Raw genomic sequence first — 18,731 nt, forward strand, 5'->3', positions numbered from 1 at the left:
CCGACCTTACAACGTCCCTTGCTTGCTCGAGTTCCTGCAACATATGCTCGTCACATCACATGAAAGTGACAAATGTATGTAATGCAATCTGGATCTTCTATATTTGAAAAGCGCTAATGAAAAGAGTATATACGCCAAAGGGGGTACAGGCTAGATGCGGGGATATGTTGTACAGAGAGATGACGAGCTATATGCAAAGATGTACGACAAGTACTGTGTTATATGGAAAGAACTATGTATACGCCGACTACCGGTAGACCGAACGAGAAAGAAGGCGGTTATTGCTCCTCAACGACGTTGCCCAAGGCCTCCTTTGCATCGATGTCGAGGCCGGACCACACGATGGTAACCGTGGGTCGGAGACGGGCGAGTTCTTCGCGGAGGGGTTCATAGAGATCGGGGCACTGGCGGACAGTGAGGGTTGTCAGTTGCGTGCAGTGGATGAGGATGAGTTTTAGGTAGGATGTGTTGTGGCGACGGAATCTATAGGGGAAGAGGAGTCAGGGATGTTTCTCGTCGCCAATTCTCTGAGTGATGACTTACCTGAAGACACCTGAAAGGTCAAGGGTAGTGAGATTCGGGCATTTCGCAATCGCCTTCATTCCACGATTCTTCAGGTTAGAACACGACAAGTCCAGATGTTTGAGATTCGGCAGACGAACAATCGCCTCTTCAAACGAATACTCGTCGAACTGACAACCCGACAGACCCAAATACGTCAGGTTCGGGCATCTCAGGGAAAGAAGCACGAGCAAAGGCCCAACGGATCTGTGCGGCCATGCCCCGTATGGCGTCGGATTCGGGGTTGGGGAAGCGCCAAGGGAGCTGCTGTTGAGTATCATGTCCGCGGCCAATGCCACGCTGTTGGGCACTGACTGCGGGCCAAGAGTCGGCGAGGATGTTGGTGTCGTAGTTCCCGATGACACCGGAGTGGGCGTCGGCGTGACAGAGGGGATCGAAACCGGCGCCAGTGCTCTGAACCCAAAGTCAATCCCCTTGATCACCCCCGTCGACGCACCCGGGATCGAAACTTCCGCCGCCTGCACAACACTAGGATACAAAGCTAGCTGATCCAATTTGCCCGACAACCACTGCATCTCCATTGCAATCTCCGGGTTCTGCGGGCCCAGCTTGCCCGCGAAAAACGAGCTCCTCTGCTTCATCGACGTGAACGTGACGAGACGGTATAGCTGACGTTCGACCTGCGGGTACCATGTCTTTGAGACCGTCAGGAGCGGGTAAAGGTTCGCAGGCTGGCTGGCTAGCAGAGAGAAGACATGGTTCCATATTTCGGTGGGTAGGCCGGGGTGTAAGGGAGCCGGCTTTGTGACCGACTTGCGGGCAGGTGACTGTATGGCTTCTTTCGTTTTGTCCACACCGCTCAGACTTGTCGTTGAGCTTTTGCGATGCGTTGGTGGCGTTGCCGGTGGGGTAGGGAGGATAACTTCGGGCGACATTCTCGTGGTTTGTCCAGGGTACCTTTTCGTGGGTCTCTTTCACAACCTAAGAGGAAGCAAGCTGTGCAGGTGTCCTCGTCTGGTCGTTTGGGCTTCCCTCGATACTCCACAAGATGCTAGAAGATGGAGGTCTTTACGAGTCAACGAATGGCGACATGAAGCGAAAACGCCGTTATGGATAGTCTAGCAGGCCGACTAAGCACATACACCTCTGACGTGTATAACCCCTTTGAAATCGTTCGTGGCCCTTCTTTCCCCTCTAATGTGGAGTATTGAGATGCGGGACAGAACGGTCCTGTTTGAAGGCGACGGTCGTGTTGCCAAACATAGAAACGAGTTTGGCCTTGTTCACGCATGGACTCACTGTCGAAAAGCTTTACATAATTCCATTTAATTCAGGTCCGACGATAGCTTGCCACTGTCAGTTTCCTCTACTTCTTTGCAAAGCGGCCTGCCTGCACCGACAGTAATTCGTATCAGTCCTGCATCGCACTTTCATCGTTCAATCGGCAACCTCAAAGCCTCCAGATACAGCCTTCATCATGAGCGGTGGACCAGTGAACCCCTTGACCTACCAGCCTGCACAGGTCCATCTCGACCAGGTCGTCAAGTCCGAGAACGGCGAGACGTTCGCCCCTTCCCCAATCCGCCCATACAGCATCAACAACGAGCTCGAACGTCTCCGACTGGGCGAAGAAATCTTCCCAAACACCATCCCCACCAACAACCTCATCGAGGGCGGTTCCGGCGGGTTCCAAAGCTTCGGCGACTCGTCTCTGACCCCTAGATCAGCGTACTCGAACCAAGCCACTGGTGGAACTCACTCGGGCAGCTCCTACTCCGGCAACGGTGGCGGTCAGCCCAGCCAGGCAGCCTCTGAAGCCTGGTCGGCACTGCAGCAAGGTCTCGGCAACAACCCCAACAACGGTACCATCGGCGGCCACGACCACAGCGCCTACGCTTACGGCACGGCCGCCTCCAACAGCGGTGGAGTCAACAAATCTCTCTTCGGCCGCAACCACACCGACGTCAAAGCCGACCCGCAGACGCACACCGTGACCCTCAGCACAACGACCTACCAGCCGCGCGACAACAAGGTCGTCGAGGCCGTCGACACGTACACGTACCGCCGCCCGGAGACGACAAACGGGGAGTATGGCAACTTCCCGCGCAGGGGACATAATGAGCATTTTGTGAATGGTGGGCAGGTTGATCAGCTTTATGCCCATGGTGGGAAGGCGGTGAAGAATGGGGACAAGGTTGTGCCGTTGGGTGGGCCGGGGTAGGTGGGCATGCATTTTCCTGATGTACATCTGAGTTTCTCACATCCTTATTTCGTCGTCATAGATACTCTGAGGAGCGCCCCGGACTGGCCAGGCACGGCGGCAACCTGGTGTAATGGACGGCTTACGGGACGGCAAACAAGCGCCTTCTCAAACGTCGAATTCGGACATTCACTGCCTGACACCAATGGCCCTTCCTCGCATATTCGTACTATAGACCAATCAGTGTATTATAAAGAAAAATACAAAGTCATGAAACAGGAACCACGACGTTTTGCTTATACGAGACGCTGGCGGGTGGCCAGGGCCGCTCGCCTGCCCACTTTTCCTCTCTTTATCATCGATGCTTACTTTGGGTGAAGGCCAGTGCTCGGTGCCGTGGTGGTGCGATGTCGGCTACTTCGTTACGTTCCGGAAGTTCACTTGGATCACTTTTCATGAGAAAAGCCCAAGAGGTCCCCGAAGTTGTCTTTGTATTTCCACTCTAAACCAAGAGCGAAGGACATCTACAGAAAAACAAAACTGAAACTTCCAACTACTGCTACGCTAAAACGTCAAACCTATCCCAAAAAATTCACTACGCGGACTACCCCTAAGTGTTGAACTACTCCTCTTCCTCCAAGTCCTCCTGAATAGCTGTAATCCCTTTATTCACCCTAACAGTCGGCTGCGGGCTACTCTGCTTCCTCGCCCGAATCAACGCCATCCGCTGCTCAACCACCGTCTGAAAGCGCGCAGAGATGGAAGGGAAACCTTTGAGCGCCTCCTTGAGGTCGTCGCGGGAGAGGACCATGCAGAGGGTGTTTTCGAGCGCGCGGACGGAGGCGGTGCGGGGGATGTCGAAGAGGACTCCTAGTTCGCCTACAAAAAAACACGGGGGTTTAAAAACATGTTTTTTTGTGGGATGGATGAGAAGATGGGTAATAACCTACCGAAAAAGGAGCCGGCACCGATGACACCATAGACCCTCATCCCATCCCCACTGACAACCTCGACCCTCCCCTTCCCGATAAAAAACATCTCGCGTCCAATCTCGTTCTTCCGGATGATATACTCCCCCGCCAAATAGATCGACGCGCGCATACGCACGTTGAGCTCGCGCTCGAAGTTGGGCAGTTCCTTCGCGATGGCGGATTGCGAGGTCTTTGGGGTTGAGGAGGGGTTCACGTCGAAGGTGGAGGTGAACGTTGGCGGGGTTGGGTTAGAGTTGGAGCGGACCCGGCCGCGGCGGAGGGCGGCGATGGCGGGGTTGGAAAGTGGTGGGGCGGATTTGGGGTGAGTGTCGGGTATTACTGGGGTGGGTTTCGCGGGTGTTGGTAATGGTTTGCTGCGGATGGAGGAGACGGTAGATCCTTTGAGGATAGGTTGCGGTTGGGTAGTGATGTTAGGGAGGGTAGAGTTTCCGGGGAGGGAGTAGCGACGACTGCGGCCGCCTGTGGGTGTTGGCGCTTGACCCGCCGCTAATGCCGCTGCCTGTTGTAACGCTGCCATAGCCCCGCATTGTTCTTTTCCCGACGGAGGGAGCGAGGCGCGACGCTCGGGAGTTTTCGGGACAGACCTCCGGCGTTCGGGGGTCCCAGTACCTGCCCCATTCGCCCCCGCTCGTCCCAGCGTCCGGTCAAGAGACACCTGTGCGCCCCGGCCATTCGCAGCCGACCCAATCCGAATCGCATCCTCCATACTCGGCAAAACAACCCCAAAAGCAACTAAAGTCGTCAACTCCTCCATCGTAGCGCTTCTTAGTTCACCGCCAACGACGATATCGTGCGTCTGCTGCGACAAATCCTCACACCGGGAGTTACCACAGCACGAGTCAGGAATCGACGGCATTTGCAACGTAGTCGACGCAAACAAATCCTGCTTCTCCACCGGGTCCACCGCCTTACACTCCTCCTCAACCCTTTTCTCATCCGCAACCAACGGCACACTCAATTCCGGGAAAAACGATTTCCTCAACGGTGACGACGAGGTAGGCGCCGGAACCACCGGCATCGCCGAAACGACTCTCTCATCACCCAACCCGCTCCCACTCGAATGACTTCTTAACGTCAACGTCGCAGCCGTAGTCACCGACGCACCCGACCCGCGTCGCGAGGACATCAGCGGCGGTTCCCCGTATGACGCCGAACCCCGGCGGGAGATCGGGCCGGGGATACACATCTCGGTATACTGTCCCGACCCGCTTCGCGAGGTCGGCCGGGATGTGGATGAAGCAGAGTCGGCGCTGTCCCGTCGGGAGGTTACGTGCACCGTGCTGTGGCTATCGTCTACGACTGGTGCCGCAGGCACTCCGTTTCCGTCCTGTGGTTTTGCCGCGGGGGCGAGCGGTTCCAGCCTCGCGCCTTTGGATAATCGGCGCTTAACAACCTCCTTCAACGACTGCCGACGGGGTTTGGGCGATTGTGAACCCGGCTTAACTGCCGCAATCGACTCCCCGACGCCCTCCATACTCCCCGCCGAATCATTCTCTTCCCGTTTCTCTTTCCTCCCCAACCCCGAGATCAGTTTGAAGAACGACGACTTCCGCGGCGGTTGCTGGCCGACAGGCGGCGCTGCGACTCCTTGCTGCGTGTTCAATGACCCCTTCGACATCTGATGCGCTGTAGGGACTGCCGTGAATTGCAGGGTGGAGTTGTCTACCGACATTTGCTTTCTAAATTCTGCTATACTGGTGTGGTAAGGGAATTCTTCGAATCCCTGCAGGCCCTCCGGAGGCTGCTCCTCTGACAAACCGCGTTATTATGCTTTACGAATTAGGGGGGTGTAGTCTGGATAACGCTTGCGGAACGTAGGGTGCCGCTATTGTGCCTTCGGGGCGGCGTGGGACGGATTAAACCCGTTGGGGTGTCAGTGAGGCTATTGTGGTATGGGTTGTCGTGGAAGCTTCTTTCCCGCAAAAAGAGGGTTCGTATTGCGCTTCACGCATTGAATATGCGACGGAAAACAGCGTTAGGCGTCGGTTCTGGAGTACGTCGAAATGGCGGGCAGTTGGCTGGGCCTGATAAAGGGCCTGATATCTCCCTTCCCGCCCCTCCGTTCTTATGCAGTTTGCCAGGCCATGCGCAATGCGTAAACACAAGATGGTGCAGGCTTAGACGTGCAACTCCGTCCAGACGCGTTGTGAACCCTTTTCGCGTGGCTATTTTGGGAAATGCGAGATATGTGAATAGCGAGCGGGGCTTGACGGACCACCGGAAGTCCGATGGATGCATGGTGTGTTTGCTCGGAACTTGCTCCCCCTCCACCATAGCATTGGACCCAATCGGCGATGTAACGGCCATCGATTGAGTTTTAAGGCTTGCGGAAATCGGATGTGGCGATATGACTGTGATGTGAGACTCCGCCAAAGGTTTGATGTAAATAAAGTCACAGGAAAGGGTCCTAATACGAATACCGAATTCCATGAACGATTCGATCTATGAGATTATATGTTCCGGAGTACGCCGAACAGAAGGAGATGACAGTTGGGGGATCTAAATAGGGGGTCTATACTACAAAAGCTCTACGTGATAGCACGTGTGGAAGCCTCACGCCGGAGATGGGGCAGTTCGGAGCATATTCGGAGGTGGTGTCACCTCTGAAGACCAGCATCAAAGGAGGCGACCAACCAGTTCATGGATCCTCACAAAAACCTCGGCACTACTGGGTGGTCTGCTCCGCATTCCCAAACGTGCCTTTCCGCTCCACCGCCCGTTCGGAGTACCCAAAGGTCCCCGGATAAAGCGAATTCTCCAGCGTCGGGTTCCTGACTGTCAGCGCCGGGGGTACGAGGGGGTACGTCACTGACGGGGAGGTCGGTCGCTGCTCCGAGGAGACATCGTGGGATTCGTACCCAAGCTCGTCGCTAGCGGAGGGGATCTCGTAATGTTGCGGCGCCGGCGAGTGGGAGTGGGACGCGGCGAAGTGTTCGCCGCCCGAGTGGGAATCGTAGTCTTCGTAGGCTTCGGGGATGCCCAGCATGTGGGGGACGTAGGTGCCGTGTGGTTGTTGAGGGTGGTCGGGGTTGCTCATGTACGATTGGCGGGGGTCTGACTTGTTGGATCCTGCCCCGGGTACCACGGGAGCAAACACGCCCGTCCAGTCTCCGCTCTGGTAGTATGGCGAACTGGGCCGTATTGCGTAGTGGGAGAAGGTTAAGCGACGCTGCTCCTCTGGCGAGAGATGTTCTGGTAGGTCTTCTCCGCCGAAGACCGCCGGCGGATGCGGGGATGGGCTATGCATGCCGGAGTGCATGCTGGGGTATGGTGATGCGGCGGAGTAGCGATGGGACATGGTCACACGGCCTTCTCCGGGCAGCATTTCCTCTTCGCTCACAGCCGGAGTGGACGGCGACTGGGCCATCATCATCGGAGCCAGCGAGTTCGTAGAAGGACTCAACATTCCTGGCTCACCTGACCCATAACCCTTCTTTTTCCGGATATCCTTGTATCTCTTGTACAGAAATTTGCCAATGTAGAACGCTGCGACTGCGCCGAAGAGTGTCAATATGATGATCATCGCCGCACCGCCAGCAGTCTTTGCAAATGGAGGTTTCTCTAAGTTGGAAGGGTCGGCTGATTGCGTTGAGTTCGGTAGACCAGCGTTTTCCGTAGGGGTTATGACTTCGTCCACCCATACAACTGTTGAGACGATTCTTCTAGTCGGGGTTCCATTGGCGGTATCATCAACAGTGGAGAGAACCGTTCGTGGAGCTGACCTCGTGATGGGGTCGGCAGTGGGTATTTTCGTTGGAACCACGGTTGGCTTTGTAGTAGGAGGTGGAGGTGGTGGATCTGTCGTTTTAGGAGGTGGAGGAGGTGGTGGTGGGTCCGTCGTCTTCGGAGGTGGTGGAGGTGGCGGTGGGTCTGTTGTTTTGGGGGGCGGAGGAGGTGGTGGTGGGTCTGTCGTTTTAGGAGGTGGTGGCGGACGTACAGTGGTGGGAGTGTCGGGAGGAGGTGCTGAGGTCGTCGGCTTTGGGTCCGGGTCGTTTGTTGACATCGTGGTGAGGACTCCACTCGAGCTCATCAGCGGTAGGTCTTAGCACTCTGCTGTCGGCGACTTCGACCCGACCGGAGGACCCTGATTGAACTCTCTGGCCGGCTTCTTTTCCGAGCTCTCCCAATTCCTTCGCTGAACGACGCCGATGCCCACTCCGATGTTTGGCCTTGCCCTGCAGATGTTGCGAAAGGGCTCGTCGTCTCCTTTTCTGCCGTCTTATCCTCGAGTGTCCTCCACAAAAACAACGTTGAGCAACGAGGCACGTTGCGAAGAAATGACGGCCGCCCGCTAGAACGCATCCAGCTAGCCCATCCCGTCTTTACAGCTCCTACTGCCCTCTCCCGGTATTTGCCCTTCAAAGTGCTCGTTACCATGATCCCAACAACTTGAACCCATCACCGGCGGTTGGTCGCATAGGAAGCTTTTTGAAGTTTCTCCGTCGTCTCTTCATGGTTACGCGGCCGTCCCAGTCTCCCAGACTCCCAGTGAAGAATTTGCGTCCTATTTCATTTAAGGATCCTGTTATGGAACCAAGATCCGGCCGGCGTCGTCTCCAGCTTCATCCCTGTGCGACTGTGCCGTTCCTCAGGTTGTCTTTGAAATGGAATGCCCAGCCACACCCGCGATCAGAGTCTGAGCGAGAGTCGTGGCTGACTCATCACAAGTGACTCACCCGTCAAAAAGTGAGATCCCCAAACTCGACAAAAGGGCAGCCAAGTCGGGCTTTTTTCCCACCCGCAAGCCATAGATCATCGGAAAACTATCTGACAACATCGGCAACAAGCCCCTCAAGGAATCAGGCTCTCACCGCCTCTTGGGGAATCTCTTCGTAACCGCCAGCAGGCCGTCTGCTGGTCTCCTTTTTCTCCTTTCATAGGAATTCCCACTCAACTCGCAATCGTGGCGTCCACAACGTTTCGCCTCGGTTGGAGTTGTCCCGTCTTCGGGTCCGCGTCGGCGGCAGCAACAAACAGGTCCTTTCAATGGACTGTTGCCGACAACGACCTCGGTGTTGTAGCGTCCTCCACCAAGGTATGTAGTGGAAGTAGGGCGGAGTGAGAAGTGTCGGAGTTTTCCCACAGGTCCCTGGAGATCAGTCGGCACCGAGCGGAGCGAGGTTTGGTTCGGTTTGGGAGTCCGAGCGATAGGGAGGTTGACCAGAGCCAAACGCCTTCGCTAGGGACAGAGAGCGCGAGCGGAGCGAGCCACATTGCGCCAAAGGCGCAAGACCCCGTAATCACGGGCTTAGCGAGCGGCGGATCTTTTGCGAGCGAAGCGAGCATCATTGATGGTTTATGGTTGATGGTTGATGGTTGACGACGGATGTGTGGCAATACTCTTCATCATGCTCACTATGTCTTGATCTACTCAGAGTGTTGAGGACCTCCGCCGCGACGGGCAAAGCACAGTCAGCAACCGCCAGGCCAAAAGGCGTGTTCGTCACCGTGCTCAAAAGCGCTATCGGAAAGTAACCGTCGATGCAACCGGGGTGGAATCTGCCGCTTTCCCTTGCCTTCCTTCCAGCCACACTTCTGATCAGGCCGTCAAAATCATGACGCCTACGGAAGGTCTTACCTACAAAGAGGCTCTCAAGGCTCCTGTCCCAACCGCGAGAGTAAAGTTCTGCATTTCTGCCGTGAAAACCACAAAAACCACAATCTCGAAGCTTCGTACCATTCGATACGCCAGCTCCGGGTTTCCCACGAAGAACGTGAGGTCCACCCACACTTTCACTCGTGCCACGCAAGTCCACCCTACAAAGATCACTGCAGCTCCGGCGCAAGCACGATTGATGACCCTTCCGATGATTGACCTTTGCCGCGACCGTCGCCGGCGTATCACGAGTGTCAAACGTGGATGCACCGCCACTTTTCCCTCAACCTCTGGTCTTACGAGAAAGAACATTGCGCGCCTTCTCAACGGCAGGAATACCATCGACCCTCGCAGCCGAAAGGGAAATGATACACAGTTCGGCTCTAGGAACACCCTCTTCACCCCTATCTGGGCGAAATTCTCAATGCAATGGGATAGTGCGGCTATGTTTACATCAAGAAGCGCTGCTCAATCCGCTTGAATCACTTTCTGCGAATCCGAATCGAAAACATCGCCATGACTACCCGACTGAAGCCCAGTTTTGAAGAAATCAAAGGTTACGCCGCAAAGAAGACTGGGAACATCATTCCCGTTTTCCGTAGCATATCGGCTGACCTACTTACCCCAGTATCCGCGTATCTGCGTCTGTCCACCACATCCAACTACTCCTTCCTCTTTGAATCCGTTACCGGAGGGGAGAAAATTTCCCGATACTCCTTTCTCGGTGCCAACCCGTTCAAAGTCATCCGAACCGGCGACAACGAGAACATCAAGGGCGACCCACTGATCGTCATCGAAAGCGAATTGAACAGCGTAAAGTACGTGGACGTACCCGAATTGCCCGAGTTCACCGGTGGTGCCATCGGATACATTTCATACGACTGTGTGCGATACTTTGAGCCCCGTACAGCTCGAGCCGACATTCGCGATCCGTTCGGAATTCCCGACTCTGTGCTTATGTTCTGCGACACCATTGTCATCTTTGACCATCTCCACCATCTGATCAAAGTGGTGAGTCATTTCCGAGTGGACAACACCGAAGGTCCCGCAGACGAAGACTCCTTCGAGCGAGAGTATCAACGCGTCACGTCAGAGATCGAGAAAGTCGTTGAAATCCTGCGCGACGAGCACATCCCCACCCCAAACCAACCCCCCATCATTCTGGGCGAGCAAGCCGAGTCGAACGTCGGACAGGCCGGCTACGAAAATTTCGTGCACAAACTGAAGCATCACATCAACGAAGGCGATATCATCCAAGCCGTCCCATCCCAACGCATGAGGAAGAAGACAACCCTGCACCCCTTCAACGCCTACCGCACCCTCCGCAGCGTCAACCCTTCCCCCTACATGTTCTACGTTGACGTGAAAGACTTCCAGATCGTCGGCGCATCACCGGAGATGCTCGTCAAAGTCGAGAAAGGAACCGTATATACCCACCCCATTGCGGGAACACGCAAGCGCGGGAAGACACCGGCGGAAGACGAAGCCCTCGCCGCGGATTTACTCTCGGATATCAAGGAACGCTCCGAACATATCATGTTGGTCGATCTCGGCCGAAACGATGTCAACCGGATATGTGATCCCTCAACAGTGAAAGTCGATTCATTGATGCACATTGAGCGATACTCCCACGTCATGCATATCGTGTCCAACGTCTCTGGTCAGCTTCGTGAAGGGAAGACTCCCTACGACGCCTTCAGATCCATTTTCCCCGCCGGAACAGTTTCGGGTGCGCCGAAAGTCAAGGCCATGGAACTCATCTACGAGCTCGAGCAAGAAAAACGCGGCATCTACGCTGGCGCCGTCGGCTATTTTGCATACTCTGGGGGTATGGATACCGCCATTGCGATCCGAACGATGCTGTTCAAGGACGGGTTCGTCTACCTCCAAGCTGGAGCGGGAATTGTCTATGACTCTGTTGCGACCAGCGAATGGGAAGAAACCGTGAATAAGCTGAAGTCGAACTTTACAGCGATTGAGACCGCTGAGGCGTACTACCAGACCCTCCAAGTGGAGAAGAAACCACACACGGCCATGCTCGAGCGCATGTGGTCTGACAACAACATCCAGAACCTCCACAGCGTCGGGTGATCATTGGAAAAAACAACGAAGAAACAAATCTACGCCAAAAAAGAAAATCGATCACAATGACTACGCTACTAATCGATAACTACGACTCCTTCACCTGGAACGTCTACCAGTTCCTTTCCGAACTCGGCGCCGACGTGGTCGTGCACAGGAACGACCAGATCACGCTGGAAGAATGTATCGCCCTCAACCCGCGCAACGTCGTCATCTCCCCCGGACCGGGCAAACCCAGCGACGCCGCCGTCTCCAATGACGTCATCCGTCATTTCGCTGGGAAGGTGCCCATCCTCGGTGTGTGTTTGGGCGAGCAATGCATGTACGAGATCTACGGAGGTGTAGTCACATACGCGGGTGAGATTGTGCATGGGAAGACGTCCCCGGTTAGACATGACGGTAGGGGCTTGTACGAGGGCGTGTTGCAGGATATTGAGTGTACGCGGTACCACTCCCTAGCCGGCGATCCAAAGACGTTACCAGCGTCGTTGGAAATCACGAGCACGACGCCGAGTGGGCTGGTGATGGGTGTCAGGCACAAGGAATACATTATGGAAGGGGTGCAGTACCACCCTGAGAGTATTGCGAGCGAATACGGAAAGCGGATGTTTGCTAATTTTCTGCGATGGGAGGGCGGCTTATGGAAGGACTTGAAGGTGGATGATAGCGCGGTCAAATGGGATGTCGTCAACGCGTCCATCGGGGCGGCTGCCGACACGGGGTCGTCCGCCGTGGGCGGGGGCATACCGTTGTCGAAGGTGTCGAAGATGAACTCGACGGGTGCCGCCGCTTTCAAGGCGTCACAACCACCGGGCGGGAGCGGCGAAGGGATGCAAGTAGAACAGAAACCCGCCTCTCTCAAAGCCCAAAGCATCCTCGAGAAGATCCATGCCCAGCGGCTTCTCGACATCCAACACGCCTCGGCACAACCGGGACAGTCTATCCACCACCTTCAGCGATCCTTGGCGCTTGGACTCGCCCCGCCTCTGGTCGATTTCAGAGCGAGGGTATTGTCCGCCGCGCAGCCTGTCGCCGTCCTGGCCGAAATCAAGCGTGCTTCACCATCGAAAGGGGACATCAACATCACAGCCCACGCACCGACCCAAGCATTGGCATACGCGCACGCGGGCGCGGCGGTCATCTCGGTCCTCACCGAACCGAAATGGTTCAAAGGCTCCCTAGACGACATGCGACTCGTCCGACAAGCACTCGACACCCTTCCCACATCCATCGCCCGCCCCGCCGTGCTAAGAAAAGATTTTATCGTCGATCGGTACCAGATCCTGGAAGCACGGTTGAACGGCGCCGACACCCTCCTTCTGATCGTCGCGATCCTCACCGACGCCCAACTCACCGATCTCCTCGCGTATTCACGTACGCTTGGGATGGAACCGCTGGTGGAGGTGGCGAACGAGGAGGAAACCCGCCGGGCTGTTAACGTGGGCGCGACGGTTATTGGCGTCAACAACAGGGATCTGCATACCTTTAACATGGATATGGACCGCACGAGCCGGTTGAGCACGCTTGTGCCTGACGGGATCGTTCTGATCGCCCTGAGCGGGATCGTGGGGAAGAAGGATGTGGATGTGTATGTTGCGGCGGGCGCGAAGGGGGTGTTGGTGGGTGAGGCCTTGATGCGGACGAAGGATAAGGGCGCGTTTATTGCTGGCTTGCTGGGTCGTGATGATACCCCTGTGGATCAATCGAGATTGGAGGTGGAAACGACCCGCCCGCTGGTCAAGATATGCGGAATCACCAATCTTGAGGACGCCATCACCGCCACGAACGCGGGCGCCGACCTTCTAGGCCTCATATTCGCCCCGCAGAGCAAACGATATGTGAGCCCCGAAGACGCCCGGGTGATCGTCGACGGCGTGTTTGAACATTGTGGAGCGGAGGGATCCTCGTCTTCGCGAGAAGGCTGGGCATCGCGTGTGCCTCCGCTGCCCATCCCTGCACAGGGTACGAAGACCGCCGAGTGGCTCGGGGATGCCGCAAGACATATCCGGAGTTACGCCCATAAATCACCAAGAATGGAGGGGAAACGCAACCCACCTTTGATCGTCGGCGTCTTCGTCAACGCACCTCTTGACCAAATGCTCCGCATAATTCACACCGCCCATCTGGATATTGTCCAGTTCCACGGGCACGAACCGGCCCATCTTGCCTCGCTGCTGCCGTGTCCTGTTTTCAAGGCCGTTCATGTGCGAACGGAGGATACGGAGGCGGATGTCGCTGGCCGGTTGAAAAGGGATGAATGGGTAGGGATGGCGGGCGTGTTACTGGATACCGCGGGCGCATCATCAACCCCTCACCACGGCGGCACAGGCACCCCCTTCGACCACTCCATTGCCACCGCCATCACGAAGCATCACGGGGTGCCGATTATACTCGCGGGCGGACTGACGGTGGAGAATGTGGCGGATGCGGTGAAGGGTGTGAAGCCGTGGTGTGTGGATGTGGCGAGTGGGGTTGAGAGGAGTAAGGGGAGGAAGGATGGGGGATTGGTGAGGGGGTTTGTGGGGGCGGTTAGGGGGGTGGAGTAATATTTTTGTCGTATATGTTTGGGTACCAATCTGGATTTGCATTTTTCACACAAACGGGATCAAGGACTTTGCTTGGGTTCCTTCACTGGGGCGTCCGGATTATGGCATCGTTATCCATTTTATTGTTGGTGTCTCCGGTCACCTTCGTATGCAAAGGGCCTGGGCGGTCCAGCAACATTAGGCTAGCAGGTCCTTGCCATAAACGAACCATCACCGCTCTCCCCCATCCGGAAACAAGATCAGTCGTTGTGGGAGTTGCGGGAGGGATTTGCGTGAGAGCGTTCGATTTGCAAGTCCCTTTCCTTGAACTCGATCTGCAACGCAACTGCCCAAAACAACATCATTATCGACTCAGCGACCCTTCACAATCGCACCCGCCCAACCTAGCTCTCTCCTAACCCACCATCTTCTCAGCACCCTTCAAACCATTCCATCCAATCAACATTCACCCTCTCGGTACGGCCACGCCCTCTACGCCCTCGGCGACCCCCACTCCCCATCCACTTCCATCCCCGCCCAATGCGCCACCCTCGCCGCCTACGCGCTTGCCAACCGCGATACACGAATAGCGTTGTTGGTCGGTCGGGGGGTGGGTGAGGAGGGACGATGGTGGACTGCTGCTGGCGTGGGTGATCACCATGCCGAGATCAAGAACACGACCACGACGAATGATGACATGATGTATGTCCCAGTCGACATCTTCGGCGGGGCGTTCTCCACCCCCTCATCATCATCCGACCCGCCGCTCCATCTCTGGTTATCATTCACATCCCCCGCCGACCTCTCCCACATCCCAAGTGGGATTGTAGATACGATCGTGTTCGATTACTCGACGTGGCGGTATATGGTGTTGACGGAGGATGTTGTGGCTGCGTGGGGCAGGGTGTTGAGGGGGCGCGGGAGGGTTGTGTTTGAGGCTGGGGTTGCGGGGGTGAGGGGGGGCGACGGGGGGTGGGAGTTTGATAACCCGACGCACGTTACTGTGGGTGATGTGGGGATGTATGAGCTGCTTTGTGGGATGTTTTGTAAGAGGGAGGGGAAGGGGAACGGTTGGGGTGGTCCTTTGGGGCGATTGGTGCCCAGCAAACGCAACGACCCCGCCACCACGGGGAAACCACCACCGTTCAACACACGGACAGTCCTCCCAGCGCCACGACAGCCACACCCGCCGCATCCGCTGCTGGGATCGTTGCATGGGCAGTATAGGAGCATATTTACACTGGAGCGGGGCTTCAGCGATGTGTTATTGCACTCGCGGGCGGACGGGGAGGGATACCGGCCGTACCCGATTCGGACTCGTGGGTTTATTGGGGAGTGGTTTGAGGCTGTTAAAAAGTGAAAGGAGTGGGTTCGGATGGGGTATCACAGAAAATGGCGTACGGAAAGACACTGGGAATGTGCTGTACATACATAGCTTTTGATGTATGTATTCGGATGTTACGTGTTGAGTCATGGTACAAGTGAACAAACTGCATATATTCGATCCAAAAAAGGAGCACTGCTCCTTTCCAACCCATCGAGCGCATCTAACCTTTCCAAAAACTCACCGCAAACTAAGTGACCGAGTTTGGTGTACATTTGCCAAATCGTAAAACGTACAGCGCTCGGTCACCGATACGGAGCCGCCAGCGATATGTTGACAGCAAAGTTCCTTCCCTTACTCCTTCCCTCCCTCACGCCACACCCCTCCTCCCTGGCCGTCCCTTCTTCAGCTGCTGCACAATCTCTGCCTGCCGTTCGTCCGTGCGTTTCAAGAAATCGACCTTCTCCAGGTACCCGTTCCTCCTGGCCCTGCTCAACTCATGCACGTCCCCCTGCGCCTCCACATGGCGTTTCCAGTCCATTTTGCTTTTTTCGAGGACGGTGAGCTTAGCGGCGTCTGCGAGGCCGTATTTTGCTGCGAGGGCGAGGAGGAAGGAGCGGCGGGGTCGGGGGGCGGTGGATGTGGGGGCGGGTGATACAGGGGGAGGTGCGGATCCAGTTGATTGTGGTGTGGGCGGTGGGGGTGGGCGGGATGGTGATGGTGCTGCTGATGATGATGTAGTCCGGGATGCGGCTGTCCGAGGCTTCTGTTTTGATTCGACATTTCTTTAGTCCCACCGTCCCTGCACACCTCCGAACAGCCTCGACATGAGTCAAAACGCACCATCGTAGCCGACGCATTCATCTCCCTCCAAAGCGCTTCAACGCGCCGCTTTCGCTCTTCTTCAGCGCGTTCGGTATCGTTATTATCATCCCCTGTATCGCCCTCATCCTCGTTATCACCTATCCTCGTCTGCGGGAAAATGGACTCTATGTCAACCCCAACGAACACAATGCGTATCGACCTTTTCCCGTTGACATCGCCTTACCCTCTTCCTCCCCCTCCCGCCCGCTCCTCCACTCCTCTTGCGTTTTGCCCCGTCACCCTCACCACCCTCATAAACCTCCCGTTCGTCGTCGTCGCTAGATCCCGAGCCATCGTCGTCGTTGTCGTTATTGTCTGCGGCGTCGGGAATGAAGTCCTCGTCGCCGTCGTCGTCGTCGCTGGAGGAGGCGTAGGGTTGGGAGAGGATTGTTGCGGACATGGTCGCCAAGGGTTGTTGTGTGTGGCTGGAGTGGCTGGGCGTTGAGGTGCTGGGGAGGGTTGTTCGTTTGGGCGCGTGCATTTCGCGCGGACTCACTCGATTCACTCTGCACTCAATCGGCACTCAATCGGCGCTTGCGGAGAGACTCCCCGCTCCACATTGCGGCATTCCCACAACGTGCACAGCATCGCATACATACTTGAAGACTCGGTTCTGCTTCAGCACTTGCGTTGGAGAGAGCATAAACACATCCTCACGCTCTGACTATTGCCCCCGTTCTATCCAAAATGAGCAGTTTCGGAAGGTGAGCCTTCGGTTTCTCCGTCAACCCCATTTCTTCCGATAGTAATGTCGTTTACCGTTCTTTATAGCATATTCCGAGTCACGACCTTCGGGGAGTCCCACTGCAAAGCCGTCGGCGTGATAGTCGACGGTGTTCCGCCAGGTCTGGCGCTCACGGAGGAGGATGTTCAGATTCAGCTCAGTCGGAGACGACCGGGGCAGAGTGACCTGACGACGCCGGTGAGTCCCCGAGAGAGAAGCTATGCAAAGCGTTCCATCCAGGGATGGGCTGACTGACAACTCCCCTCTCTATTTCCCGCAGCGCGATGAAAAAGACAAAGTCTCCATCCTCTCCGGCACCGAGAAAGGCTACACCCTCGGCACGCCCATCGGCATGATGGTCGCCAACCAAGACCAACGCCCCTACGACTACGGCGAGATGGATTTCTACCCTCGCCCGTCGCACGCCGACTTCACCTACCTGCAAAAATACGGTCTGAAAGCCAGCAGCGGCGGCGGTCGGTCGTCCGCGCGCGAGACCATCGGGCGGGTCGCGGCGGCGGGGATCGCGGAGAAGTTCCTGCGCGTCTCGCATGGGGTGGAGATTGTGGCGTTTGTGTCGTCGATCGGGAACGTGAACATGGAGCCGATGACGGGGTATGGCGCGCCGGAGGAGGAGGCGGGGTGGTTGGCAAAGTGGAGGAGCTGGTGGGGTACGTTGAGGAGTATCAAGCGGGAGGATGTAGATAAGAACGACGTGCGGTGTCCCGATGCTGCGATCGCTGAGAGGATGCGACAGCGCATCGTCGCCGCCCGTGACACCCACGACTCGATCGGGGGCAACGTCGTCTGCGTTATCCGCAACGTCCCCGCGGGCCTCGGCGAGCCGTGTTTCGATAAACTGGAGGCGAAACTCGCCCATGCTATGATGTCCATCCCCGCCACGAAAGGCTTTGAGATTGGGAGCGGGGCGGCGGGGACGGATATCCCCGGACACGTGCATAACGACCCGTTTGTGTTGAGGGATGGGAAGTTGGGGACCACGACCAACTTCTCGGGAGGTGTGCAGGTAAACCCGTTCCATTCCCCCCCCCCCCCCCCCCCCCCTCTTCTACGTTGTTCCATATCCGCTACACCGCACACACACTCACCCCCAATCGATATGATTGCAGGGCGGAATAACCAACGGCGAAGACATCTACTTCAAAGTCGCCTTCAAGCCCCCCGCAACCATCGGGCAATCCCAAGCCACCGCGACCTACGACGGCGTGCACGGTAACCTCGCCGCCAAAGGCCGGCACGACCCCTGTGTGCTGCCGCGGGCGGTGCCGATCGTTGAGGCGATGGCTGCTTTGGTTGTTATGGAGTAAGTTTGGGGAATACGTAGATCGTTTGGGCGCTGATTCATCGGCTTATTGGTTTACTTTTCTCCCCTTAGCTCGCTGCTACAGCAACTCAGCCGTGAATCAGCTCGCGCACTCATCCCGGCTGAGATGCAAGCGCAGATCCCGCCGGTGCTGACGGGGAAGCTGGACCGCGTCACCGTCGCGCAGGTGTTGTGAGAAGACATCCGAAGATTTTTCGACGCCCCGCTTCCACTCCCCATCACTTTGTACCAATTTGGCGTATCCATGGCCCCCGAGCTCTCGCGTAGATTCATTATAATGATCATTAGAAGAAGAAGATGAGGGGCTGGATTTGCGTGTAGAGACCTGTAGGCGCTACGAATCTTCACTATCTGTTCAGACCTTCTATGAGCCCTCAAAGCGGGTCTCATGTACATGTGTACACAGACACTGATCTGACTCCCGCGGGAAAACCAACAACGAAGAGACAATCGGCGACGTCCGTGACCGGGCTGACCCAGTTGACGCAACACATGGGTATCGTGAGAAGCATAAATAGGGGTGAAGCGTGGACGGCGTCTGGGAGTGCGGTACATCT

At 56.4% G+C, this 18,731-nt stretch overlaps 8 protein-coding genes across 8 annotated transcripts; 4 read left to right on the forward strand and 4 right to left on the reverse strand.

The window, feature by feature from the left end:
- Positions 1 to 76: 76 nt before the first annotated feature.
- Positions 77 to 1,775, reverse strand: EV422DRAFT_536645 (uncharacterized protein). The gene is made up of 2 exons (XM_053070849.1): positions 544 to 1,775; positions 77 to 483 (listed from the first exon to the last, which is right to left on the reverse strand). The coding sequence occupies exons 1-2, from the start codon at positions 1,455 to 1,457 to the stop codon at positions 279 to 281; spliced, it is 1,119 nt and encodes a 372-aa protein (XP_052923681.1). The 5' UTR covers positions 1,458 to 1,775; the 3' UTR covers positions 77 to 278.
- A 101-nt stretch (positions 1,776 to 1,876) lies between these two features.
- EV422DRAFT_163145 (uncharacterized protein) lies at positions 1,877 to 3,011 on the forward strand. Its single transcript, XM_053065012.1, has 2 exons — positions 1,877 to 2,739; positions 2,805 to 3,011. Exons 1-2 carry the CDS (start codon positions 2,000 to 2,002, stop codon positions 2,854 to 2,856), a joined length of 792 nt encoding a protein of 263 aa, XP_052923682.1. The 5' UTR covers positions 1,877 to 1,999; the 3' UTR covers positions 2,857 to 3,011.
- Positions 3,006 to 5,824, reverse strand: EV422DRAFT_536648 (uncharacterized protein). Its single transcript, XM_053070850.1, has 2 exons — positions 3,673 to 5,824; positions 3,006 to 3,601 (listed from the first exon to the last, which is right to left on the reverse strand). The coding sequence occupies exons 1-2, from the start codon at positions 5,384 to 5,386 to the stop codon at positions 3,345 to 3,347; spliced, it is 1,971 nt and encodes a 656-aa protein (XP_052923683.1). The 5' UTR covers positions 5,387 to 5,824; the 3' UTR covers positions 3,006 to 3,344.
- A 217-nt stretch (positions 5,825 to 6,041) lies between these two features.
- EV422DRAFT_536650 (uncharacterized protein) lies at positions 6,042 to 8,194 on the reverse strand. Its single transcript, XM_053070851.1, has one exon. It carries the CDS (start codon positions 7,742 to 7,744, stop codon positions 6,380 to 6,382), a length of 1,365 nt encoding a protein of 454 aa, XP_052923684.1. The 5' UTR covers positions 7,745 to 8,194; the 3' UTR covers positions 6,042 to 6,379.
- Positions 8,195 to 9,414: 1,220 nt separating this feature from the next.
- On the forward strand, positions 9,415 to 11,562 carry EV422DRAFT_163199 (anthranilate synthase component I). Its single transcript, XM_053065013.1, has one exon. The coding sequence runs from the start codon at positions 9,827 to 9,829 to the stop codon at positions 11,399 to 11,401; it is 1,575 nt and encodes a 524-aa protein (XP_052923685.1). The 5' UTR covers positions 9,415 to 9,826; the 3' UTR covers positions 11,402 to 11,562.
- On the forward strand, positions 11,458 to 13,938 carry EV422DRAFT_498665 (indole-3-glycerol phosphate synthase-domain-containing protein; the record flags this gene model as incomplete). Its single annotated transcript, XM_053068034.1, has 3 exons — positions 11,458 to 12,075; positions 12,190 to 13,298; positions 13,392 to 13,938. 3 exons carry the CDS (start codon positions 11,458 to 11,460, stop codon positions 13,936 to 13,938), a joined length of 2,274 nt encoding a protein of 757 aa, XP_052923686.1.
- A 1,409-nt stretch (positions 13,939 to 15,347) lies between these two features.
- EV422DRAFT_536655 (bucentaur or craniofacial development-domain-containing protein) lies at positions 15,348 to 16,621 on the reverse strand. Its single transcript, XM_053070852.1, has 3 exons — positions 16,290 to 16,621; positions 16,085 to 16,213; positions 15,348 to 16,007 (listed from the first exon to the last, which is right to left on the reverse strand). The coding sequence occupies exons 1-3, from the start codon at positions 16,584 to 16,586 to the stop codon at positions 15,612 to 15,614; spliced, it is 822 nt and encodes a 273-aa protein (XP_052923687.1). The 5' UTR covers positions 16,587 to 16,621; the 3' UTR covers positions 15,348 to 15,611.
- EV422DRAFT_163270 (chorismate synthase) lies at positions 16,610 to 18,445 on the forward strand. Its single transcript, XM_053065014.1, has 5 exons — positions 16,610 to 16,809; positions 16,877 to 17,027; positions 17,110 to 17,856; positions 17,960 to 18,153; positions 18,226 to 18,445. Exons 1-5 carry the CDS (start codon positions 16,793 to 16,795, stop codon positions 18,347 to 18,349), a joined length of 1,233 nt encoding a protein of 410 aa, XP_052923688.1. The 5' UTR covers positions 16,610 to 16,792; the 3' UTR covers positions 18,350 to 18,445.
- The last annotated feature ends 286 nt before the right edge of the window (positions 18,446 to 18,731 follow it).

Source organism: Fimicolochytrium jonesii (assembly GCF_025526975.1).
Source record: "Fimicolochytrium jonesii strain JEL569 chromosome Unknown EV422scaffold_20, whole genome shotgun sequence".
Lineage (NCBI taxonomy): Eukaryota > Fungi > Chytridiomycota > Chytridiomycetes > Spizellomycetales > Powellomycetaceae > Fimicolochytrium > Fimicolochytrium jonesii.

What these genes read in the sequence shown, in the direction of transcription:
- EV422DRAFT_536645 (XM_053070849.1), bottom strand. Translation starts at nt 1,457, where the DNA reads ATGTCGCCCGAAGTTATCCTCCCTACCCCACCGGCAACGCCACCAACG. An exon ending in GACCTTTCAGGTGTCTTCAG is followed by an intron (nt 484 to 543) that starts GTAAGTCATCAC and finishes CTTCCCCTATAG; the next exon opens with ATTCCGTCGCCACAACACAT.
- EV422DRAFT_163145 (XM_053065012.1), top strand. Translation starts at nt 2,000, where the DNA reads ATGAGCGGTGGACCAGTGAACCCCTTGACCTACCAGCCTGCACAGGTC. An exon ending in GTGCCGTTGGGTGGGCCGGG is followed by an intron (nt 2,740 to 2,804) that starts GTAGGTGGGCAT and finishes TCGTCGTCATAG; the next exon opens with ATACTCTGAGGAGCGCCCCG.
- EV422DRAFT_536648 (XM_053070850.1), bottom strand. Translation starts at nt 5,386, where the DNA reads ATGTCGGTAGACAACTCCACCCTGCAATTCACGGCAGTCCCTACAGCG. An exon ending in CGGTGCCGGCTCCTTTTTCG is followed by an intron (nt 3,602 to 3,672) that starts GTAGGTTATTAC and finishes GTTTTTTTGTAG; the next exon opens with GCGAACTAGGAGTCCTCTTC.
- EV422DRAFT_536650 (XM_053070851.1), bottom strand. Translation starts at nt 7,744, where the DNA reads ATGAGCTCGAGTGGAGTCCTCACCACGATGTCAACAAACGACCCGGAC.
- EV422DRAFT_163199 (XM_053065013.1), top strand. Translation starts at nt 9,827, where the DNA reads ATGACTACCCGACTGAAGCCCAGTTTTGAAGAAATCAAAGGTTACGCC.
- EV422DRAFT_536655 (XM_053070852.1), bottom strand. Translation starts at nt 16,586, where the DNA reads ATGCACGCGCCCAAACGAACAACCCTCCCCAGCACCTCAACGCCCAGC. An exon ending in GCGGGAGGGGGAGGAAGAGG is followed by an intron (nt 16,214 to 16,289) that starts GTAAGGCGATGT and finishes ATTTTCCCGCAG; the next exon opens with ACGAGGATAGGTGATAACGA. An exon ending in TGAATGCGTCGGCTACGATG is followed by an intron (nt 16,008 to 16,084) that starts GTGCGTTTTGAC and finishes GAATCAAAACAG; the next exon opens with AAGCCTCGGACAGCCGCATC.
- EV422DRAFT_163270 (XM_053065014.1), top strand. An exon ending in AGAGTGACCTGACGACGCCG is followed by an intron (nt 17,028 to 17,109) that starts GTGAGTCCCCGA and finishes TATTTCCCGCAG; the next exon opens with CGCGATGAAAAAGACAAAGT. An exon ending in ACTTCTCGGGAGGTGTGCAG is followed by an intron (nt 17,857 to 17,959) that starts GTAAACCCGTTC and finishes ATATGATTGCAG; the next exon opens with GGCGGAATAACCAACGGCGA.